At 41.6% G+C, this 23,914-nt stretch overlaps 1 protein-coding gene across 1 annotated transcript in view; it reads right to left on the minus strand.

The window, feature by feature from the left end:
* The window catches only part of RRBP1 (ribosome binding protein 1), a 121,686-nt gene that overhangs the window by 28,263 nt on the left and 69,509 nt on the right, over positions 1–23,914 (minus strand). The window contains exons 4-7 of the mRNA XM_036748995.1: positions 20,344–20,466; positions 11,939–12,091; positions 10,728–10,846; positions 4,377–4,530 (exon numbers count right to left, since the gene is read on the minus strand). Coding sequence (XP_036604890.1) covers positions 4,377–4,530; positions 10,728–10,846; positions 11,939–12,091; positions 20,344–20,466 — 549 coding nt within the window. The remainder of the gene's footprint in view (positions 1–4,376; positions 4,531–10,727; positions 10,847–11,938; positions 12,092–20,343; positions 20,467–23,914) is intronic.

The following is a 23,914-nucleotide window of genomic DNA, read 5'->3' on the forward strand; positions in this document are numbered from 1 at the left end:
ATTATTTTTAGATATCATCCCTTCATATTCAACTCACCCTGTGCCCTCTGCCTATATATATGTATATGTATATATATATGTATGTATATGTATATATATATATGTATGTATATTCCCTTCAGCTACCCTAATACTGAGGTCTCATGAATTATAAACATCATCTTTCCATGTAGGAATGTAAACAAAACAGTTCAACTTTAGTAAGTCCCTTATGATTTCTCTTTCTTGATTGCCTTTTCATGCTTCTCTTGATTCTTGTGTTTGAAAGTCAAATTTTCTATTCAGCTCTGGTCTTTTCACTGAGAAAGCTTGAAAGTCCTCTATTTTATTGAAAATCCATATTTTGCCTTGGAGCATGATACTCAGTTTTGCTGGGTAGGTGATTCTTGGTTTTAATCCTAGCTCCATAGACCTCTGGAATATCGTATTACAAGCCCTTCGATCCCTTAATGTAGAAGCTGCTAGATCTTGTATTATTCTGATTGTGTTTCCACAACACTCAAATTGTTTCTTTCTGGCTGCTTGCAATATTTTCTCCTTGACCTGGGAGCTCTGGAATTTGGCAACAACATTCCTAGGAGTTTTCTTTTTGGGATCTTTTTCAGGAGGTGATCTGTGGATTCTTTCTGTTTCTATTTTACCCTTTGGCTCTAGAATATCAGGGCGGTTCTCCTGGATAATTTCTTAAAAGATGATATCTAGGCTCTTTTTTTGATCATGGCTTTCAGGTAGTCCAATAATTTTTAAATTATCTCTCCTGGATCTATTTTCCAGGTCAGTGGTTTTTCCAATGCGACATTTCACATTGTCTTCCATTTTTTCATTCCTTTGGTTCTGTTTTATAAAATCTTGGTTTATCATAAAGTCACTAGCTTCCACTTGCTCCAATCTAATTTTTAAGGTAGTATTTTCTTCAGTGGTCTTTTGGACCTCCTTTTCCATTTAGCTAATTCTGCCTTTCAAGGCATTCTTCTCCTCATTGGCTTTTTGGAGCTCTTTTGACATTTGAGTTAGTCTATTTTTTAAGGTGTTGTTTTCTTCAGTGTATTTTTCAGTATTTTTTTGGGTCTCCTTTAGCAAGTCATTGACTTGTTTTTCATGGTTTTCTCGCATCATTCTCATTTCTCTTCTCAATTTTTCCTCTACTTCTCTAACTTGCTTTTCCAAATCCTTTTTGAGCTCTTCCATGGCCTGAGACCAGTTCATGTTTTTCTTGGAGGCTTTTGATGTAGGCTCTTTGACTCTGTTGACTTCTTCTGGCTGTATGTTTTGGTCTTCTTTGTCACCAAAGAAAGATTCCAAAGTCTGAGTCTGAATCTGAGTCCATTTTTGCTGCCTGGCCATGTTCCCAGCCAACTACTTGACCCTTGAGTTTTTCGTCGGGGTATGACCACTTGTAGAGTAGAGAGTACTTTGTCCCAAGCTTGAGGGGTTGTGCTATTGTTTTCAGGACTATATCTATACAGCCAGCCCTGCCACACCAGCGCTCCTCCTCCCCCAAGAACTGCCAACCCGGATCGTGACTCAGATCTAAGCTGGCTCTGCACTCCTGCTCTGATCTGCCACTTAATTCCTCCCACCAGGTGGGCCTGGGGCCAGAAGCAACTGCAGCTGTAGTTCCATCCTCAGAGCTGCACCACCTCTGCTGTCCCCCCTGGGGCGGTGGCCGAACCTCAAACTCCTTTCACTCAGTCCCAGCAGCTTTTCTCACTAACCTTCTCTGTTGTCTTTGGTGTTTGTGGGTTGAGAAGTCTGGTAACTGCCACAGCTCACTGATTCAGGGCGCTAGGGCCTGATCCACCCAGCTCCCATTCTGGTTGGTCTGGGTACAGCCCATACTGGGCTCTGCTCCACTCCGCTCCCAGCTCCATGCGAAATACCTTACCCAGCGCCCATCCAGGTTGTGCTGGGATGGAGCCCTGCTTCCCTCTGCTATTCCATGGGTTCTGCAGCTCCAGAATTTGTTCAGAGCCATTTTTATAGGTTTTTGGAGGGACATGGTGGGGAACTCACGCAAGTTCCTGCTTTCCAGCCGCCATCTTGGCTCCACTCCTATTTTAAAGGGATGGTCTGAGATATAGTCTATTCACATTAAGCCTATCCCCTCCACCCAGGGGGAAAGAGGAGGGACATGCAAACACATGCAAGAAAAATCATTGATGAATCACTAGGTACAGCCTGCACATATGACACTGTGAGCTCCTCCTCACCTAGCTTACTCATAGACTGGTGCATCCTATACTGGAATATCTGTAAAGGGCTCCAAATCCCTCTATCCTCTTAGGTATAAAGTAGTACTGGCCCTAACCCCTACATGGCACTAGGAATCGACTGTCACTTCTAAGCAGGGTTGCTTTCCTGGAACTATTCTATGTGCTGCTGCTTCATTTCCCAGTTACTTCTAGAATCAAACTTGTGTGTTTGGCATTTGGAATCCTGTGGTTCTCTTCACATACTCTATGTTAAAGCCAAACCAGCCTACTTGTATCTCCTTCCTCTGTGTCTCAAATGCTCTCTCTCCTCACTTCCACCCCTAGATTTTTCCCCCTTCAAGATTTCACGTAAGTGCTGCCCCCTACAAGAGACCTGGTCAAATTCCCCCACTGTTAGTTTCTCCCCTCTCTGCTCCCCACTCCCAATTGCTTTGACTTTATTTTGTAGTTATTTTGTATTTAATTATACTGTCTTTCTCCAGTAGAAGGTAAGCTTGTTGACTGTAAAGGACTGTTTAATTTTTATCCATACATCCTCAGTGCCTGGAATAAAGAGGCACTTAATAAATCACTAATGAGATGCAGATCCAGATACAAATGATGTTAGGCCATGAGATGCTTTACAATAGTAAGATAACTCAGTGAGACAGGCATGCAAGAGGCCTGCTAGACACTAAAAAAAAAAACCCTCATATGTTTCCAAAACTTCAGTTCATCTACTAAAATTGCATGTGTCACGATGGGCTGTACATAGACACATCTGCTTTCTTCTCAGCAGGTTCCACAGTGTTGCCAGTCAGAGACAGAGTTGGGTTTCAGAGGCATCCTTCTTCCCTCCCAGAGATCTGTATTCTTGCCAGGAAGGAGGAAAGAAGATATAGTATGATAGGACTGCTAGAGATGCTAAAAATGTAAAGAAAACTCTGGCCGTGGAGAGCTTACATCCACGCAGATCCCAGGAAGCTTAAGTCTCCATAGCAGGAAGCCTAAATTGAGGGGGAAAATGGTTCCAAATTAGGAAAAGCAAAAGCTTTAGATTCAAGCATGCAAAGGGGTGATTCCTGAAATTAGTACCCTAAGCTACTAAAGATAGAGTCATGCCCAAAGGACAAACTACCTCAACCTCAGATTTAATGCAGACCACCAGGAACAAGAGACCATGACAAATTACACTGTTTAGGGGAAAAAAATTAGAAAAAGGAAAACCTCAGACACCATTCATAAGTGAGACATGTTCACAGAATGCCAGAGCTAGAAGAAATCTTGGTCAAACCCTCTCATTTCACAGATAAGGAAATTGATGCCCAAGGAGGTTAAGTGACTCACCTAAGGTCACCTAGTTAATTATGGAGCAGAAGTTAATTATGGAGCAGAAGACCAGAACAAGTTCTCCCAACTACACCCCTAGCTGCTGTAAGCACCTTCCTGCACTCATGCTTTGATGATCACACATAAACTGGACCAAAAGTACCTCAGATAACCATTTGCTTTTTATCCAAAAATCCAAGCCAAAAAAAAAAACAAAACAAAAACAAAATTGGCATAACAGGAAAGTTTTCTCCACATCTGAGTCAAATATTCTCTGAATATTATCTGTTTCACTCCCAAACTGCATCTGGGGCTTCTGCTTATTACACACAAGCCTTCAGAAGGGAAGCACCCTAATCAATTTGGATGAGACCATATTAAATTCAGGAGGAAGTGGTTGGCATTATTCTCATTTTTCTGAATGATCAGATATGTAAAAGCCACTTCTGAGTGGGAAAGGGCCCTATTCTGAGGCAATCTGCCCCCATAAAAATAGGTTTTACACAAGTGGGTGAAAATAAGCCAGGTTCTTCAAATAAGAGGTCATGCTGCCATAGTCAATTAGTCACCAAAGAGAATTTGCACCTAAGCAGGCCACTGTCCAAGGTTCTATGCCTAAAGAGAGGTGGCCAATACTTTATGCTAATTTTTTAATACTGTCCAGCTATGCCTCCAGCAAATGTGTACCCTTCATTCATCACGAATGAGAAGAGCTGAGTCAGGGTGGACAGAATGGACCAATTCCAACAAGGTTCCCAAGCGCAGACAGGCTACATCGTCTCTCTTCACCACACACTGAGCACGGTCCCAGAAGAACTGAACCAAGTCATGGAAGGCACCAGGCCCATGCCTCACCTGCAGCTGGTGGACCTGTTTCTCCAAGGTTGTAGCTTTGCTCTCCAGGTTCTTCTTCTGCTGTTCCTCCTGCTGCACAGCCTCAGACTTTTCAGCCACTTCTTTTGTGAGCTTACTGCACTCTTGCCTGAGCTTGGCCAGTTCGGCATTCTGCCTGAAAGACAATTATGATCTTCGATCAGAATGAGAGTTCAGCGCATCATTACAAGCTAAGCCGCTTGAGGCTCCTAGGCTAATGAGACCAACTCGTCCCCCCAGGCCCCAAAACAAGAACAACAAAACAGAATTCCAGTGAAACATGAAGGGTTTGGTTGGAAAATGTAAAGTGGTCTGTCTACATCTGACTCAGCCTCTCCTGATTTTCTTCCAAGATACTGACTAGCTCAGAAAGTGAAGAGTCTTGTAATGGAATACTACTGTGTCATATGGGAGACAGTTTCAGAGAGATCTGGGGAGACTTATATGAACTAATTCAGAGCAAAGTGACAAAGCCAGGAGAACAATTTATATAACAATCACGCCACTGTAAGAACAAACAACTTTGAAAGCTATAAGAATTCTGATCAATTCAATGACCAATCATGATTCCCCAAGGACCACTGGTGAAACATACTGCTGACCTCCTAGCACAGGGTGATGGACTCAGAGTACAGAATGAGGCATATATTTTTTTGGACATAGCTAATGCAGAAATGTTTTCTGCTTGACTATATGTATTTTTTTTACATGGGTTTTCCACTCCAATTGGGGAGGGTAATCTATTTCTGTTCACTGAAAAAAAATTAATTTAAAAAGTGAATAGTTCTATGAGCCAGATAACTCTCACTATGCTTTAGAAAATTTACAAAAGCCAATTCTCTCAAAAGAGGCATGTAGCACTTCAAAAGAGAGTGTAAATAAATGGCTACAATAACGTAATGGAAAACCCTAGAAGACATCAGAACTCAAATTAATGCAATGATTGATCTAGATTCCAAAGGTTTGGTTATCAATGTCTCCCACTTCTCAACAGAAAGGTGGTAGAGGAGAATGAAGCTTACTCTTATCAGACATAATAGATGGTGAGTCAAAATGTCAGTTTGCTTTACCTCACTGTACTTTTTTACTAATAAAGAGGGTTTTATTGGGAGGAGGAGATAATTAGGAAGTGACCTAATGTTAAGAAAGAGTGTAAATGTAACAGAAAAACAAAAAGCATTGATAAAACTTTTTAAAAGTTAAATTTAAAAAGATTTTTTGTGACAAATGGAATACATTTTAGAATTCTCTGGTTTAGAAAAAAAAACTTTTCACCATGGGGGGAGCACAAAGTAAAAAAACAAAAAACGAAAATCAAAATGTGTGTTCATCAGTAAGGCTCAATTCCATGAGAGCATTCAGAGGAGAGGGAAGCAATAAAGCTTCCATGTTCTCATTTCTCCTCACAGTGCAAACAAGCTCTGCAATCAGGGATGAATCTTCCTGAATTGTAAAGCACTTAGGCACGAGTGCAGAATGTACGTTGTTAATCCACATCTCCCACTTCCTCAGCTAATTTTCTGAGCTAAAGAAAAGAGGACTAATGAAGGGTCTCATAAAATACTCATAGAATCATAGGACTTGAAAGCTGGAAATCACCTTAAAGATTATCTCTGTTCAATCTTCGGATTTTCCAGATGAGGAAAGAGGTTGGGGAAGGGCAGGGGGAATACTTGGGAAGGGGGGATGGGATGAAAGCAGAAAAATGAACTGTCCAAGGTCATACAAACATTTAATAGCAGAACTGGGATCAGAACCCAAATGTCAACTCCCAAAGAGGACACCAGACTATCTATACAACACACCATTTTGAGGGAAAACAAACACAACTAAAATATCGTAAATGAAAAGGGGGGGGGGGCCCTAAACTCAAACTCAATGCTGAGTCAATGATCAAACTTGGTCTGAGAGAAGAATTGGGTGGAGGGAAGGTACCTCTTTCCTCTCTTTGAGGCTGTGGGACCAAGGATGATGTATTAGTTTGCTGAACTGTTTTTTTTTTCCTGCCTTTTTTTGTTCTTTTTTACAACGGATAGCTTACAAGATGGCAAAGGGCAGCGATATGTTAAAAAATGAAGATAGTGTGAAATTAAAAGATACCAATAAAATGGGGAGGGGGAAGAAAAATAACTGGAAGCATTTCTTTAAAAAAAAAACCACATTTTATAGAAGTACCCAGTTTCTTATAAGAGCTTTTGTCTTGTTCATCTTTAGATACTGAAATGTTTGTGTTTATTAAAGATTAAGTTCATAATAAACAAGAAAAATATTTAGAAGCCCAACTCAACAATATACAGTTCATCAGGATGGATTATCCTTTAGCAACCACCGAAAACTCAAAAGGAATAGTTAAAGAATGCTTTAAACCTAGAGGAAACAGGAGAAAAAACTTAAGGAGTGCATTCTCCCATATGAAATTAAAATGAAGAAACCAGCTCTCTTCCTAAGGTTTTCTCTCTCCATAGAAGATTATAGCCAAGGGAAAAAATCCCCCCAAACCTGACATCTGACAATCTTTAAGGAAAAGCCAATAACGAGAGCAGACAAGTTTCATGGATATTATTATATACCTATAATGGATGCATTGGTACATACCCTTATTGCTAGAACAGCATATACTATACTTAAAATTTCTGCAATATCAAATCAGTAACATTTTTGTTCATATTTTTGAAATACCACACTTTAAAGATAAAACTTAATTTGCCCTTAAACTCAGCCCCGCTATAAGAAGATTAAACAGAGGGAAGAATTTTCTAAAGATGATAAATAAATAAATTACTGAATAAGGCTAGTTAGCCTAGAACCAGTGAATCACAGGGTTCTAAGACCTGGAAAGGATACCCTTGGGTTGATCTTATCCAACGCCTCCATTTTACATGAGGATAAACGAAGCTTATGGGAAAGGAAATAACCTAAGAAAGCTAGGAGAAGAACCGAGCTCAAAGAGTCTAGTACTATTCCCATTCCATCACAGGTTAGATGATTGCTGGAACCCTTTCAGCTCTAGTATTCTCTGATTCCAGGTCACAGAATACTTGGGTGCTCTTTCAGAATAGGCTCTAGAATGGGCCAGCTGGGATGAGTAAGAGAAAACCAGAGACTAGAGTAAATGCCATCTTGGCATCTTTTCTGGGCGTAGGGCTCTGTGACTACCTTGACCAGGTGTTAACATTTTTGTGTCATGGACACCTTTGGTAGTCTGGTAAAGCCTATAGATCAGGGATGGGGGACCTGCAGCCTTGAGGCCACACACGGCTCTCTTCCTAAGACTTCCCCTCTCTTTATAAGATTATAGCCAAGGGAAAAAAATTCCCCCAAACCTGACATCTGGCAACCTTTAAGGAAAAATCAATTACCAGAGTAGGCAATGAGACCCTTCCCAGGATAGTATTTCTAGGTCTAGCAAGGTGGGGCATGCCTGCAGACCTTGCCGAAGGTGGCAGATTTCTTGAGTTCAGGAGTTCTGAGATGCAAAAGGGCTAAAGCCAATCAGTTGTTTACACTAAGTCCAGTACCAAACGGTGGAGGACCAAAAAAGGAGCAAATCAGCCCAGACCTGAAAAATGTTATAGGTAGAGGCTTCCATGCCAAACAGTATTGTGATCAGGCCCATGAGGAGCCACTCAATTTTCATCCTGGTGAGATAGAGAGACCAAGTCTCAAAAGAAAACAAAGAACAAAAATATATTTTTAACAGGATAAAATAAAAAACACTGGATTACAAAGGAAACCAATTCTACTGAAATAGTTATTTTAAAAAGTTTTATATATACATATATATGTAAGATATATAAATAATATAATATATATAATTGAATATTATATTGTTATAGATTATAATATATAATTCTATGTAAGTAACATCATGTAGTATAATTACATATAAACATTAATATATTATAATATATAGGTATAAATACATATTTTTAAAAGAAAATTCATGGGCCCCAGGTTAAGAACTACTGTCCCAGACAAAGGCATCTGACCCACAGTGGGGATTTTAGAGATCAAGTAAAGACAGAGCAGAGTGAAATACCTTCCCCTCTGCTTTGAAGCATAAGCATATAGAGAAACAGGGGTAACATTCAAGGCATGGGAGGACAGCCAGAGTTCCTCTGCCTAAAACTCCCTCTTCTATTTGTCATCATTCAGGAAATGGCAACCATAGAGATTCAAGCTCACCAAGTGAAACATGGAAGAAGAGAATGAAATACACAGAGCAACTCGAGACAGAAATAGCTTTACAAAGACCCTTCATCACCACGAGGAGCACGGAGGAGCGAGCTCAGCCTGGTGGCTCACCATCCAACACAGCCACCCTCTCTACGCACAAAGGGCATTTGAGGCATTTCTCCCTCCTATTTTCAAATATGTCGGTATTCCACTAGCTTTGTCACACTCTTTGTATCCATACAGACAGCTAGGTAAATGGGAGCAAGGATCAGCATCTTAGAACCAATCACTGCAAGGCACTTTACCTCAAAAGGTCCCTGAACAGAAGTAGAGATACCACTCAGGCAAAGACATGTTGGTTTAATGAAACTGCCATTTACCACAATACAGTTAAACGCTGAACTCAGAGGTGGACATAGTACCCAGTGTGTTATGTTCTTAGCCATACAGCTTACAGGGGAAAAAAATAACTGCGTGGCAAGTTACACATTCTTGTGTGTTACAAAGCAGTGACTGATTATCCACAAATGAAGATGAAAACGGGATCATGTGAAGCTGGGGGCTATGCTGGAAAAGTCACTGCCAGGTGGCCAGCTGACCAGCTCTGGGCATCCAGACCCTCTACAGCCTTAATCATTAACTTCGGCCTTTGAAAAGTTGCTTAACCAATTTGGAACTGTGCCCCCAAATTCACTAAATTGTGCATACTCACTGACCTAGCAGTATTACTGCTAGGCTTATGCCCCAAAGAGATTAAAGAAAGAGGGAAAAGACCCACACGTACAAAAATAATTAAAGCAGATGTTTTTGTGGTGGTAAAGAACGGGAACCTAAAGGAGAGGGGTCCCTAATTGGAAAATAACTGAACAAATTATGCTAATGAATGTATTTCCAGTCCTGGTTTTAACTCCTTATAATGGAATATTATTGCATTGTAAGTAAAGATGAAAGAGACAGTTTTAGAGAAACCTGGGAAGATCTGTACGAACTAATGCAGAATGAAATGAACAGAATCAGGAGAAAAATTTATACAGTAACAAAATTATAAAGAAAAAATAACTTTGAAAGAGTTAGGAACTCTGATTCACAATGACCAACCCCAACTCCAAGAGTGATGATGAAGCAAACTATGCACTTGCTGACAGAGATGTTACAGAGTTGGGGTTCAAAATGTGGCATATATTTTTTGGACATTGTTAATTTGTTTTGCTTTACTACGCATATTTGTTACAAGGGTTTTTTCTTTTCTTTTTCCTAATGAGCAGAGGAGAAGGGAAGTAGGAAAAAGAGAAATAGATTTTGTTCACTGAAAAAAATAAAATTTAAAAAATTTCTAAGTGAAAATGAAAAAAAAAAAAACGTTGTTTAGCTTTTCATCTCTGTTTTGATTAATTTCATTCTATTAATGGGGACATTAATAAAGTCTACTATTATGAGGATGTTATCTAGTTATATATGGGAAAAGTCCTTTATTTGCCATGGGGAAAAATCTCTACAAGATGTCGGTGTCACCTAGTAACTGAGGGAGCACCTAACAAAATGCTATCCATGGTACGAAACAAGAGCAAGGTGCAGAGCCCAAGTTTTAGGCCACAGGAAATGACATGATCTCCCTCCTCCAGCCTTTATTTGTAACACTATCAAAGCTTTGCCACATAGATGAGGAGCCAGGAGAAAGGACCCACACTCAGAGCAAACTCCATGAGGAAGAAACAGGAAAGCTGACTATATACAGCTCGTGTCTATGACCACAAGCACAGGAACAATGTTCCTCACGGGAAAAAGCTAATGAACACAAGATCTTCAGAAAGTTCTCCCTCCCTCTCTTGACCTCCAAGGAAGGGATTCATTTTTTACAGTGCAGGGGTTCTTAACCTGAGGTCCAAAGGTCCATAGATTTTAAGGAGTCTGTGAATTCTTATGGGAAAAAAAAAATATCACACTTCTATTTTCACTATTTTCTGAAATTTAACATATCCTGTAATTATGAATTTTTTAAAAATACTGCTCTGAAAAGGGGTCAGTAGGCTTTCACTAAGCTGCCAAAAGGTTCCAAAACACAAAAGAGGTTAAGAACCTCTGGTTTAGTGTGATTACAGGGCTATTCAGCAAGTATATTTGATTTTCTATTTCTTATCAATGAATATTGAAGCTTACTTGCTCTCAGTCTGACTGGTTGCTTGGTTCAAAGCATCCCTCAAAATTGAGTTCTCTTGCTGTAAACGAGCCAACTGCGTATTTGGTCCATTCTCCAATTGCTCCTGAAGACTTCGAATCTGAAAATGAATTTTAGAGGGTAGAAGAGCATCAGTCAAAAATGCCTGAGGGAGGATACAGCCCCCAAACCCACACCAGAGCATGCTTTATGCAGGATAAACTCTAGGCTGCACAATACAGCTCTCTTCTTGAGAGCCCTTGAATTATACCTTAAAAAAAAAAAAAAACTGTTTCTCATTCCTCATTTTTCCAAACTTTTTCACCATAGCCCTCTCAGGCTATTAGAAAAGATTCAGGCTAGAACCCCAGAAACATTCCCCACTTCACTTCCTCTGTAGTTTACACAGTTTGAAATTTGTGTTATGAGATAAAACAAGTTACTACAAACCAATAAAACCTCTTATCGCTTAAGAGGAAGACAAGTTCCCCTTTCCTTCTCCTGACCCATTATCACCTTGCAAGAGATCAAGCTGAAAGAAAACATCGGTAGCCAGTGGTAGTGGCAAGCCATGGAATGTAACAAATAGGATTTTCTTCCCTTCCTCCTCAGCTCATCTTCTAAAAGAAACAGCTTTAACAATTCCTGAACTCGAGAGAGACACCCTTGACCCTCACCCTCTCTCCACAAAGATCTTAATGCTTTCCATTCTCCAGAGCACTTCCATATCCATTACCTCAGCTGATTCTCTCCACAACACTATGTGGGGTAGGTACAGCAGGGATTACTGTCCCCATTTCTGAAAGGAGGGAACTAGCTCAGATCTATTCAGTGATTGGTTCAAGGTCATAGAGCAAGTCAGTGACAGGGCCAAAATGAGAGTGCAACTCCCTGATGCTTTGCACTTTTTGATCACGCCCAAGGTGACAGTCCCCCTTCTTCCATGAGAGTTTTCAGATCCTATATTCCTTTGGTCCCACTTTCCCTGGTCTCCCTTCTTGGCTTATATGATGCTCCCATAAAATGAATGCAATCATCCAAATCCTTCCCATTCTCCCACCTTTTTTAGAAGTGACCCTGGTACTTGGGCCATAACAAAAACCATCCCGGCAAAGAAGGATTTCTGGTCCTAGTCTAAACCTAGAGCCAGACTCATACTCCCCAGGCCCCACAGCTCTTTGCCCTGCAGCCTGCAGGATGGCAAATGCCTCACCTTCCCCTGCAGCTGCTGTACTTCATTGACGTGGTCCCGGTAACTAGCTTTCATTCGGGCTTGTACAGCCACAATCTCTTGCTCCCTGGCCAAGAGCTGCTTTTTCACGTTGGCTTCCCCGGCAGCCGCCTTTGATTTCTCAGATGCAAGCTCCTAGAGAGAGGGGGGAAGGGAAGGGAAGAATATTGGTTTAGTTCCTGTTAGAGCCGGAAGAAGCTTACAAGATGGGACCCCGGAGCACCTCCAAAGTGATGACCTAAGGGAGGTATCTTCGAGAGGCTGGGAGGTCGCATCAACCCAAACATTCTTTAGAATCCTCACATGGGCTAACTTCCAAGATGTAACCAAGTCTGCTCTAAGACCCCAATGTGGGATTCTGGGGAAAACAGAAACAGAAGGGCAATTTTGCATTTACAAGGGGCAACCCCCAGGTAGAAAGCTAGGTTTATTACTTGGCAACAATAAAGTAAGAAGAGAACACAAGGATGGGTGTGTCCCTGTTTAAGTTGCACCAAATCACTCTGATCTTGACATGTATAAGAGACTTAAATAAATAGCAGGATATTTAAAACTCTGCAAAAATTCTAGGGCCTGAGCTACTCAAACTTCCCCTTAAATTGCCACTATTTATTAAGTGGAATACTTAATGGAGCTTTAATGGGGGTGGAGAGAACAGACAAGTCCACTGTTCTCACCCACTCAAAGACTAAGAACCAGGAATCAGGAAGAGCAGCAGGAGTGTTAGTTCCCATACTGGCTCTCCTGGGCCGACTCTAGGGTCATGAACTCCTTCTTACTTAAACCCCTACCACATGAAGTCAAGAGGGGGATTCCAGCGTACTGGAATTTTCAGTTCTTCTCTGACTTCTCTCATCTCTTTATAGTTCACACTAGATCCTAGATGCCCCCCAAACAAAGCCAAGAAATCTTACACAATCCTTTTCCACCCAGGGGCACAATTCCCTTGGTTTTCAGATTAGAGAAAACCAAAGGACTAAATGCTTTCTCCCAGAACAGGAGAAGGGGCATCATTGTGGGGGGAGGGAATCCCAGAAGGAAGCAAGGTCATTGCTGACCAAAGTGGCCACTGGATGCCACTACTGTTCTACATGGGACAACTAAAGGGCAGAATGGGCCACATGGTACAAGAACTTAAGAGGACCTAGCTGCTCCATGGGTATTCTCACTGATCTCTTAACCCCCATATCCAAGGAAGGTTAAAAGATTTTCTGAAGCTGGCCAGGAATCTGCAAAGTCAAGTCTAGGAATCCATTTCTCAAATTTTTACAGAGGAAGTGAGGGAGGAAATAACATTCATAGCTTGGTACAGTATGCCCCCCACCCCCCAAAAAAAATCAGAATAGGGAGAATCAGGATTCAAAAGCACAAAGCAAGCCCTCCTACTATTGAGAATTGTGAGGAACAGAAGCTACCAACATTTCCCTCAAAAGTTACCTAGTTTAGAATCTGATACTCTTCCTCGTCGCCTATCCAAGCAAGAAGAGAAATAAGAATCTTTTTTAAAAAAAGAAACAACAATTCTTGATGCCTGAGGAACAGGAAGCAAACTTCTCTTCTGATGGGGCTTCCCCTCTTCCAGGACAGGAAACAGAAAAATTATAACCTGAGAAGAACTGAAAATTCCAGTACACTGGAATCCCCCTCTTGACTTCATGTCCTTGGGCCCCAGGATGCTGAACAATACTCTGGAGTAAATGAGTGTTTTGATATAGAATGCCTTACATTGGTTCTTTTATATAATGTACCAGTAACGTATTCCCCTTAATTCTTTGAAAGGAAATACCATTCTAAAGCAGCAGCCCTTGGTTTTGCCACCAAGAACTCTTATCTCCTTAATCTCTGCATCCACCCCCACCCCCCAAACACACACATATATGCTATGCCACACTCTTCTCTAATTTCTAATGCCCCATGGCTGACACAAGAGTGAGCCAGGAAAACCCCCTAACAAGCCACAAAGGACTACCAGACATCTCAGCAGCCCACACGTGTGTGGCAGGTGTTCTGAATCTTACCAGTTACTCTTCTCTAGAGCACATATACTCAAGCACCCAGTGGGCCCGGGTCAATAGTATATACTTTGTCCCTATCTGTATGTATTAACTTAATACTTATACTGTTGCTGTCTTCCCCATTATAATGTAAGCTCTTTGCAAAGAGGGGTTATTTAATTCTTGGTACTTGTGTTTCCCTGCCCCCAGCCCAGTGCATGGCACATAGTGCATAAGTAAATCCTCGTGGACTGACCAAATCATGACTCTACCTGGGATTTAATGGTGCATCCATCCCAAAGCCATCAGTAGCCAGGCAATATTTTCTACCTTCAAAGGTTTTCCAGATCTAAGAAAAACCAGCTTTATTTGAATTAATTTACTTAGCCCCCTTTAAATTGCTCTTCCTAAGGGCTATCACATCTTGAGCAAGTATTCAATCCTCTGACAATGTAATTTGGCTACAAAGAGCTAATGCTCTTTTCTTAAACTTTTATAACCCCAAGTTCATTGCCAATAGTGTCAGGACTTCTACTCTAAGCCTAGTTTTCTTTGATCACATGAAGAGAAAGAGCTGGGTGTAGAATGCCATTTATCAGAACTGAAAACAGAAACTCTGCTCTGGTTCTGGGGTGTGTGTCTGGGACAACCCTTCAGGCAACAGTCTAAAATAGTAGGACACCAGTGTATCTGCAGCCAGGTGAACCCAGAGCCAGGCTGGTTTGCTCTTAAATCTGCAACTTCAGACCAGAGTCTGACCTTTTGTGCTCACTTTAAGTCAAACAGTGATTGTACCCATGCTTATCACCAAAGGGTCTCTGATCTAGATTCAGAAAGGGCAGAGGGCCAGCAAGAGAAGCCGGTTTCTGCATTCAGAAGGTCAGCTCTGGGTTTAGAAGGAACCTTGCCCTTCTTGCTTGTCATGGAAATGACAGAATGGAACTACATAAGGGACAGCAGAGTTCCTTGTTAAAAAAAAACATACCCCCAAAACCCACAAAAAAACAAAACAAAACAAAAAAACCACTTTGCACAGCTACATATTCAACACCTGACTCAGAAGGCTCAGGCTCGCCTAAATTTGAAAGTGGATGTTCTTAGTTGCCCTTGTGCTTGAGGGTATGACTCTCAGTCCTAATGCCCAGGGAAAAGAAACTGCTAGACTTTATATTTCCCTGGCATTAGGAGTAGCATCTGTCTGTCTGTCTCTGTCGTCCTTTCTATCTCTGTATCTGTCTCTCTTTCTTCCTCCCTCGTCAGAGATTCAAAAATGAGCTTTCAGGAACCACGAATCTGAGCCTGCTGACTTCCAATGTAAGCTTGGTATAAGAAGAATCTTTTTTAACCCAAAGCTTTGGTTTAAATTTATCTGATTTTATTTTTTCCATAAGTAAAAGAAGGGAATGCGGAACAAAGGCAGGCTTTGGCAGACAATTCTCTGCAGCAGTCCATTATCTTCCCTGTCGCACAACTAACTGAAAGTGGAAGATGATAGAAGATCCCTAGGTTTTGTTGTCTGTTGATTCCACAAAATGAAACTGACTCAGTGAGTCACGTTGTTCAGGCTCTCTTCCACCAAGGTCTCCCATATTTATGTAAAAAAAAAAAATTCCTCCATAGAGGCAACCAAAGAGAGGGAGAGCTTTGTTAAATGATCCTTTCTGACTATTAATATGAAACACGGCATAGAGCAGGGAGGCCTATGCTAGACAAAGACACTAGATAGTCTCACAAAGACATCCTACCTAAAATCCAAAATAAAGAGAAGTCTCTAGAAATGCTGAGGTCCTCCTTAAGACAACTCTCAATAAACCAGTTACCAAAATTGGCAGGGAGAGCCATTTTTGTTACGAAAAGCAGATATTACAGATATAGATCACAGACTTAGAGCTAATATGTACCTCCAAGGTCATCTCATGTAGCCTAATCACCCCATTTTGCAGATGATGAAACGGAGGCCAAGAAAGGCTAAATAACCCATCTAAGATCACGTAGGCAAAAGTGGCAGAGCCAGGATTTGAACCCAAGTTTTTGTTCTCTAAATCCAGCTGCTTTCTTAAACTTGACTGTGTCATGGGAAGAAATATCATAGGACAAAACTCAAGTACTTACTATAACCTGAATGATTTCCCCTCCCAAACAATTCCAAGAAGAAAGAAACTATAACCTCAGAGCTGAGCGCTCTACCTAGGGTGTGAGACTGTCACTTAATTATTTTACATCAACCATAGGAGCGCAGCAACCGGATGAAACATTTTTGTTTTTCAAAGGAGGCGCTGGGGCAACCAGGAGCACAATGTGAAGGTGTACTAACTAGACTTTTAGCCAAGATATGGGCTATAGTTCCCCTCAGGAATACTACATTTTTAAGCCTAAAAGCCAAACAACCAAACAAAAAACCCCAAACCCACACTCACTCACACACATACACACACAGCCCTGATCCTCTCTGCAAACTCATATGACCCTACTATATCATTGAGGGACTAGTTCCACATTTCTTCAGGCCACTATTAATAACCACCACCAGCAGATGCAACATCACTGCAACATACAGGAAGAACGGCAAGTGTTCTAAAGTATTCTAGGGCTGGTAAAAAATGTTTATAGAGTTTTCATATGATCATAGATTTAAAGTTGGAGAGAATATTGGAGGTCTGAGAATCACAAGACCTTAGAGCCAAACCATTTAGTCCAACCTACGCCTGATCAAGAATCCTCTTTACGATATCCCCAAGAAGTGACCCATGCAGCCTTTTCCCAGCAGACATGAGGCAAGGGAGCACCTGTCATCTCCTGAGGCAGCCGGGACCTCTCTGGGATACTTCTTGTTAAGAAGTACCCTTGCTTTTAGGTCAAGAATGCAATAGGACAAGTCTAATAACTCTTCCAGACGACAACTCTTCGTATGTCCACATGTGTCCCCCATTCTCCCCAGATATTCTCTTCTCTAGGCTAAATACATCACCAATCCCTTCAAACCCTTAGTTAGAAGGATCCTTTCATCATCTCTGTTGCAAGTCATCCTTTCCAATAATGAAGAAGCACTGATAAGTGCTAAATACATGTCAACACTATGCACTGGGGCTACAAATAGAAAAGGCTATGATGGACCCACTCTCAAGCAGCTCATAATCTAATTGGTAGAGATAACAAGTAAAAGAAAGGTGAACTCTAGGGCACATGAAGAACAGGAAGTCCCCAAGGGAGTTCAGCTTCTGGGCAGATAGCAAGGTTTAGGGGTCCTTAGTTTACATAAGCAGGCCAGATAAATGAGCCAAGGGACTTCAGGATATAGAGGAAGGGTCTTAGGAGGCAATGTCAGAGTAAGGTCTCAGGGTCCTCCATCACATCAGAAGGAATAAAACTTTGGACTTTATTAAGTTAAAGTTTTGGGAGCAGTGGAAACAGTCTAGGCAAAGGGGGAAGGATGCCCCCAGTGGTGATAGGTATTCCTACCACCTATCATTGCCTGAAGCTGGAGGAGAGGGGCAGAAAGACGCCTGGGAATAGCCAAGATCTTGCCAGAGCAGGACTGTCTCATTTCCTTAGCCCTGGATTCTAGGATTCTCAATACAACCTTAGTTTACAGGCAAGTATTTTCATATCACACAACTGACTCATGGGGTTTGTAATTCACCAAAATCCCAAATCATTTTTTAGAAAATTGCTGATTAGCTGCACCTTGAATTTTATAATTGTGAAGTTGAGTTTTTTGAACCTAAATGTATGATTTCATATTTATCTCTATTAAATTTCACCTTGTTAGGGTCCATCATTCTAGCCCATCAAGACCTTCTAGATCCTAACTCTGCTCCTCTTGGTGTTGTGCCACCTGCAAATCTGATAAACATCCTTCATTGTATTCCCCACAGTGCCTTGCACATAGCTGAATAAATATTTGCTGAATGAACAAATGTTCTATACAAGCAACGTGTTATCTGTTCATTATCCATATTTATCTTGCATTTTATTCCTCATCTGTATGTTTTTCTACATGATTTCATGTCAATGTTGTTTGTCTCAGCTTGTATGCTCCTAGAAGGGTTAAAACAATTTACATCTCTATAACTTCTGCTGAAGTCCCCCTCTGATGCTAATCCTGGAACCTCCTCATTTAAAAGCTGAAGGAACAAGGCCCAGAAAAATTAAGTGAATGGCTTATGATTACCCAGGTAGCAAATGGTACAGCTAGGACATGAACCCAGGTTCACAGGGCTTGGCTCTATGACTAGCGTAGCAGGTGCTTAATAAAGGTTTACTAAACGGAATTAAACTGAAATGAATTATAAACACAATTTGTCCATTAGAAGTCTCCCTTCCTTTAGGTACCAAAATTCTACTAACACTAGAACCAAAGCCCTGCCCTCAATTACTCACTTATTCCTCAGGCTGTAATTGCGTTATTTTAAAAATGTGGCACATGAGGACATATCCATAAGAAGGTCTAGGCAAACTATAAAATATTAACCTACTGGAATATTATAGCACCAGAAAGGGTGACAAATGGAGGGGGAGGCGGGGCTTGAAATTACAAAGAAATAGGCTAAGGCTTTTACAAAGTGATGTAGAATGACAAAGACTAATTTTGTAAGAAAACACATAAACTAGGTCTAAAAAAAAAGAAACTACAACAACAAAACTTTATGACTACACAGAAGACACGAACATGAAGGGAACAGAGCAAATAAATTGCTTTTTGTAAAAGTGTTGTGTAAATTTATAAGTAATAGAATAATGACAGTAGTTTTCTATTCAAAGTCTTATTTGTGATTTTCTTCTTCCTTTTGCTCATTTGATACCTGGTTGTCATTTGTTGAGATTGCTGTGAAGTTTGTAAGTTTGAACAAATTTTTTAAGAGAGCAAATGTATCCTTAAACAACGTGGACTTTCTACCCACAAATCAAGGTGGGAAAGAAAGCAAATGGTTGATCCACACTCTTCATGGATGTGTCATTTTTAGATGGTTGCCCAGAGATGTGCAAGAAAAAGGTTAATGAGATTTAGAAAAGGTCCCTGAAGGCCTGACCTTTAACACTGACAAAGATGTAACTTTCCAAAGAGCCCTTTGACTCCTACCCACCTCCGCTCAATTTCCCCTACAGTGGTCATATGAAATGATAATGGAACTGATATAAGCCTGACTCATTTTTATATTCCTTTGGACAGCAAAGACAGAGATGAGGAGAAAGCATCCCTCTGAGGAGAGACCATCTTAGACCTTTTGGTGTCTGCATCAGCTTGGATATATGGCACTGACATCTCTGTGCTCACCTAAACAGACAGACCTGAGATAATGCCCAGATGAATGTGCCCACAAGGACATATGCTTCAATCCAACAAATACTAGCCTACTACACGTAAGACACCGTACTAAGTCTTATCAATGATAACATAATTGGCTAGATGCAGAACTCACTTCTGAATTTATTTTGACTATAATTCACAAAGTGTAAGACTAGACTAGTTTTCACCCTCTCAAGTTTCCTGACTGATGAGAGAGATGCTTGCTGGGAAATGATGACTAAACTTTTCAATTCATTGGTATATGTAATTCCTGAGAGAGGAAACTCTCTCTATCAATGCAGGTTGGCACTATTTTTGCAACTTATAGTCTTAGAAAGAGTTGCCTAGGGCACTGAGAGGTTATTTTCCTGGCCTCAAGGCCAGCAGTCTATCCACAATACAATAGCCTCATAAGCAAATGTTAAAAGGAACAAAAAGTGGGGAGAGAGGGGAAGGAAGGAAAAAGAGAACCAATGGATAACTGAAATTCAGATAATCCACTCCATCAAGTGTTTACCATTTCACAAAAACTCAACCAAGAAGCCTAACAAAGTACCCATTTGGTTTAAGCCAGATATATATAATCAATGATACTGAAGAGCCCACTCCAAGGCACCAAGAGCAGGTAGAGTAAGCTTCACATACCTAAGAAAATGAAATAGAAGAAAACCAAAAACCTCATGCAACTCTGAGTTTCTTCCAAGGTCCTCAGAGAGGTTTAAAAGTTGCATCAAAGGCTAGCAACCTAGTCCAAGAATCTGCTAGGCTAATCCTAACTCTAACCTAACAAGAGAGGAGTACAAAGTGTTGGTGACAGATTGGATACTTTTCAATGGATCTGGGATGTCCTCCATGTAGTCACTACCTCGAATGATAAAGTTCACAGCCCAAGAATTCTCGTCCAGGCTCTCCTATCAAGCTGCCAGAGAGGGGACTCGTCAGTGGACATGGAGGAGCTTCCACCTAGGTCTCTTTACACTGTCACCAATGGAGTACATGGGCTGCCCAGCAGTGTCCTGATTCCATGAGTCACATTAATGTTTTTTATATCTTTTTTCATTAAACAGGATAGAAGGATGTTGATAGACAGACTACATGGAATTTACCTTATTAAGCTCCCTCAGTTTGTTTTTGGCGGCAGCAGCATCCTGTTGTTCAGTAGCCAGCAGCTTTTCCTTCTCTTCCAGTTGTCTCTTTAAAACTGCCACCGGATCACCTTTCTGAGTGGCCTATAAATGCACCAACAGATTCAAATTAGTAAGTAAGAAATCCCTGGTGGCTGCACAGTCTACTACAGCTTCTTGAACACAACAGTAGGACCAAGACTGCCAAAGAGAACAGTTTATATCCTTCAAGTTTCAAAGGGTAATACCAACATCTTGTAGGTGTGCAGGCTTTAGTTTATGCTCACAATTATGGAGGGGAGGCATTACAGGAGGTCATCTGGTTCAGTTCTCTGCCTGCAGGCCATATATGAAAACGATACTTTCCAAGCAAATAATTCCTTGTCTCATTAAGAACCAAGAACATTAGTCAGCAACGCTAGTAGGTATGTGTTATTTCTGAAAATCCCAAATAACCTCTGCATTACTGTTTAATCAAGTGATAAATTATAAGTAATATGTCCCATGAATGACAGTGGCATGAAGGGCGGGCTGGAGGGGGCAGAGAGTAGGAGCAGAAAGACTTCTAAGGTTACTGAAAAAGCTCAGGAGATTAGGAAAAAAAGATCTGGATTAGGGTGGTAGCAGCTGAAACACAGCACAGGAGACATGTGAGCAAGAGTCCGTGGAATAAACATACCTGGGTAGGAGAGGTGAATGAGGAGCAAGGTTAAACAAGGAAAGCCAGGTGGGAATGATGGTGCCCCTGACATGAATACAGAAGTCAGAAAGAGCAAGTTTAAGGAGAAACTATGGTTCAGGACATTGAATCTGAGATGCTGGTGAGATATTCACATTTAATCTGTTGCCGAGGCTTGTGCATTCACCTGCCACCAGGTTGCTTTTTCTCCCCCCTCAGTTCAGAACTTTACCATCACTTCCCTGTATCACAGCAGCTCCCTAACTGGCCTCTCTGACCCTCTTGCCTCTCCCCTCTCCAATCCATCTCCAAGAGCTGCCAAACCAATAGTCCTAAAGCACACATCTGACCCTGTTACTACCATCCACAAGATGTTTCAATGGGTCCCTACTGCTTCTAGGTTCATCTGGCCTCAATCTATCTTTTCAACCTGATTTCACATTAGCTTTCCCCTCTTGCTGCTCTCTACACTCTAGTCAAACCAGCCCATGTGCCAGCCACCATACATGACACTCTATCTCTCCCCCATGCCTGGAATCCCTGGCTCCTGTCCAGGTTCAGCTCACCTGCCACAGCACTCTTTCCCAAGGTTTTAGTGCTTCATACACCATATATTTCAAAAAATTCACTTTAACAACAAAAAAATCCATTTAAAAAAAAATTCACTTTGCATTTATTTATGTGTGTGTACTAGCTGCTCCCCTCAGTAGCATGTAATCTCCCTGAGGGTAGGGACTCATGTGGGTCTATTTCCTCAACAAACAGTACAGCATTTGGCACACACTAAATGCTAAATAAACGCCTGTCTGAACTGAACCGAACGCTCCGTACAGACATTGGCCAATGGGAATCTAGAGAGCGGAAGAGAAGTCTTTATTAGAGACATGAAAGTCATCTGAGCAGATACCTTTAGTCAGCACTTACTATGTGCCAGGCACTATGCTAAGCACTGGCGATACAAATGCAAGGAAAAATACAGTCCCTGCCCTCCAGAAGCTTACAATCTAACAGGGAAGACCAGATATTAACGAGAGTTGGAAAGTGTTGCAAGGAAAGAGGGAGAGGGAAAAGAAGGGTGGGATAAGTATCTGACACAGAAGCATGTGCTGAAGTCTGGAAAGACAGGAGGACAGTCAGGAGGGAAATGAAGGTTGGTTGGCCTGGACTCTTCTACAGAATGGAAGAACTCACCAATGGGAGAAGGGGGCTGGCCTAGCAGAGGGGTGTTCCAGGGTGAGAAGGCCTCAGGGGAGGTTGGATGTTCCAGATCAAGGCTGCGGATGGAGGGGGCCAGCATAGGGCTGGTGGCATGTAAATAAGGAGGGAATAGCTGTGAGGAACTCCGGGGGTAAATGAGGTTGCCAACAGAGAAACTACTATAGAAAGGAAAAGAAGAGGGCCAAGGGTAGACCTCAGGAAAACATCCACATTCAAGGTTGAGGAAGAGTCCAGTGGGGGAGAAAGAGAGATAGAAGAACCAAGAATCTCTGATCCCAAAGGAGGCGAGAGCTACAAGAACCAAGTAGTTAACACTACTAAGAGTTTCAGAAAAGGTCAAGAAAAGGTCAATTCCAAACAAAGGTCATTGGATTAGTGACAAGGTTACTGGTGGCATTTGAAAACAGTTTCAGTAACGTGGGGAGTAGGGGCGGAGGAACATCTTCCAAAACTGCTTCACCTGGGCGGCAGGCAATAGTGTTACTATCCTGTCTATTTTACAGATGAGGAAACTGAGGAAGGTCAAGTGATAGGCTCACAGTCACACAGTTGGAACTCTGAGCATCAGGGTGCAAACTTGAGGCTCCTGGCTCTGAGGTTACTGCTCTTCTCACCAAACCACTCTGCCTCAGATATTAAAACTACACAACTTTCAGGTAAGACATCCACATACCAAGATGATGATTCACGCCATGAAAAGAAACTTATGTTCTAGACAGCTTTGTAAAGGGAGCCAGGGCTTTATCAGTGGTAATGGCAACACTGTCCCCTTCCCCCCACCTGCCACATTTGGTGGATTCTGCCTCCATAACTCCCATGCAACCTTTTTACTGCACATGTACAGCCATACCCTAACTCAGCCCCTCATCAATTCTTTCCTAGACTATCACTCCTCAGCTCAAGAAGCTTCAGGGGCTCCCTACTGCTGTTAGGATAAACTCCAAACTCTTCTGACACTGAAAGGCTTTCACAGTCTGGCTCTGACCTCTTTTTCCCAGCTGGGCTCATGACTGCCTTTCCCATAGTCTACGTTTTCCCAGTCAGCGGCCTCCTTTCTGCTGCTCTGTGGTCCCACCCTTCCCCACCAGGATAATATCTCCCCAATCATCAAATTATTTTATATTTTTAAAATATAAATTTTATAGTCACTTAGGTTGTTCCTTAAGCCACCACACTCTACCCAAGAGAATGTAAACTCCTTGAAGGGAGACAGTTTCATTTTTTGTCTCTGCCTCCACAACTACCAAGCACACACAGCCCGGCATATAGTAAAGTTTAATAAATGCCTCCAGAATTGAACTGAACTAAACTGTTAAGAAGCCTGAAGACTCTGGGGCAGAAGAGGAGTCTCTCCTACCTACTACAAGGTCTGGAGTCTGCTCATCCCCAAATCCATGGAGGGGGCGGCAGCTGGGGCTCCTTGGAGCTCTTGGCCTTGGTCTTAATGCATCTGTAAAAATACCATACACACCACCATTCTCCCCACCTCCAAAAATAACCACTCAGTTTTGTTCTAGAAGGAAATACTTAATGAGAACTCTTAGACTATAAACTACAAGAAGAATACTTAGCTCAACCAATAAGGAACCTAACAAGCTGGTCCAAGCTGAACTACCAAGCACATGGACTGACAGAGGAATCACTTTCTCAATAACA

The sequence above is a fragment of the Trichosurus vulpecula genome, chromosome 3 (assembly GCF_011100635.1).
Source record: "Trichosurus vulpecula isolate mTriVul1 chromosome 3, mTriVul1.pri, whole genome shotgun sequence".
Lineage (NCBI taxonomy): Eukaryota > Metazoa > Chordata > Mammalia > Diprotodontia > Phalangeridae > Trichosurus > Trichosurus vulpecula.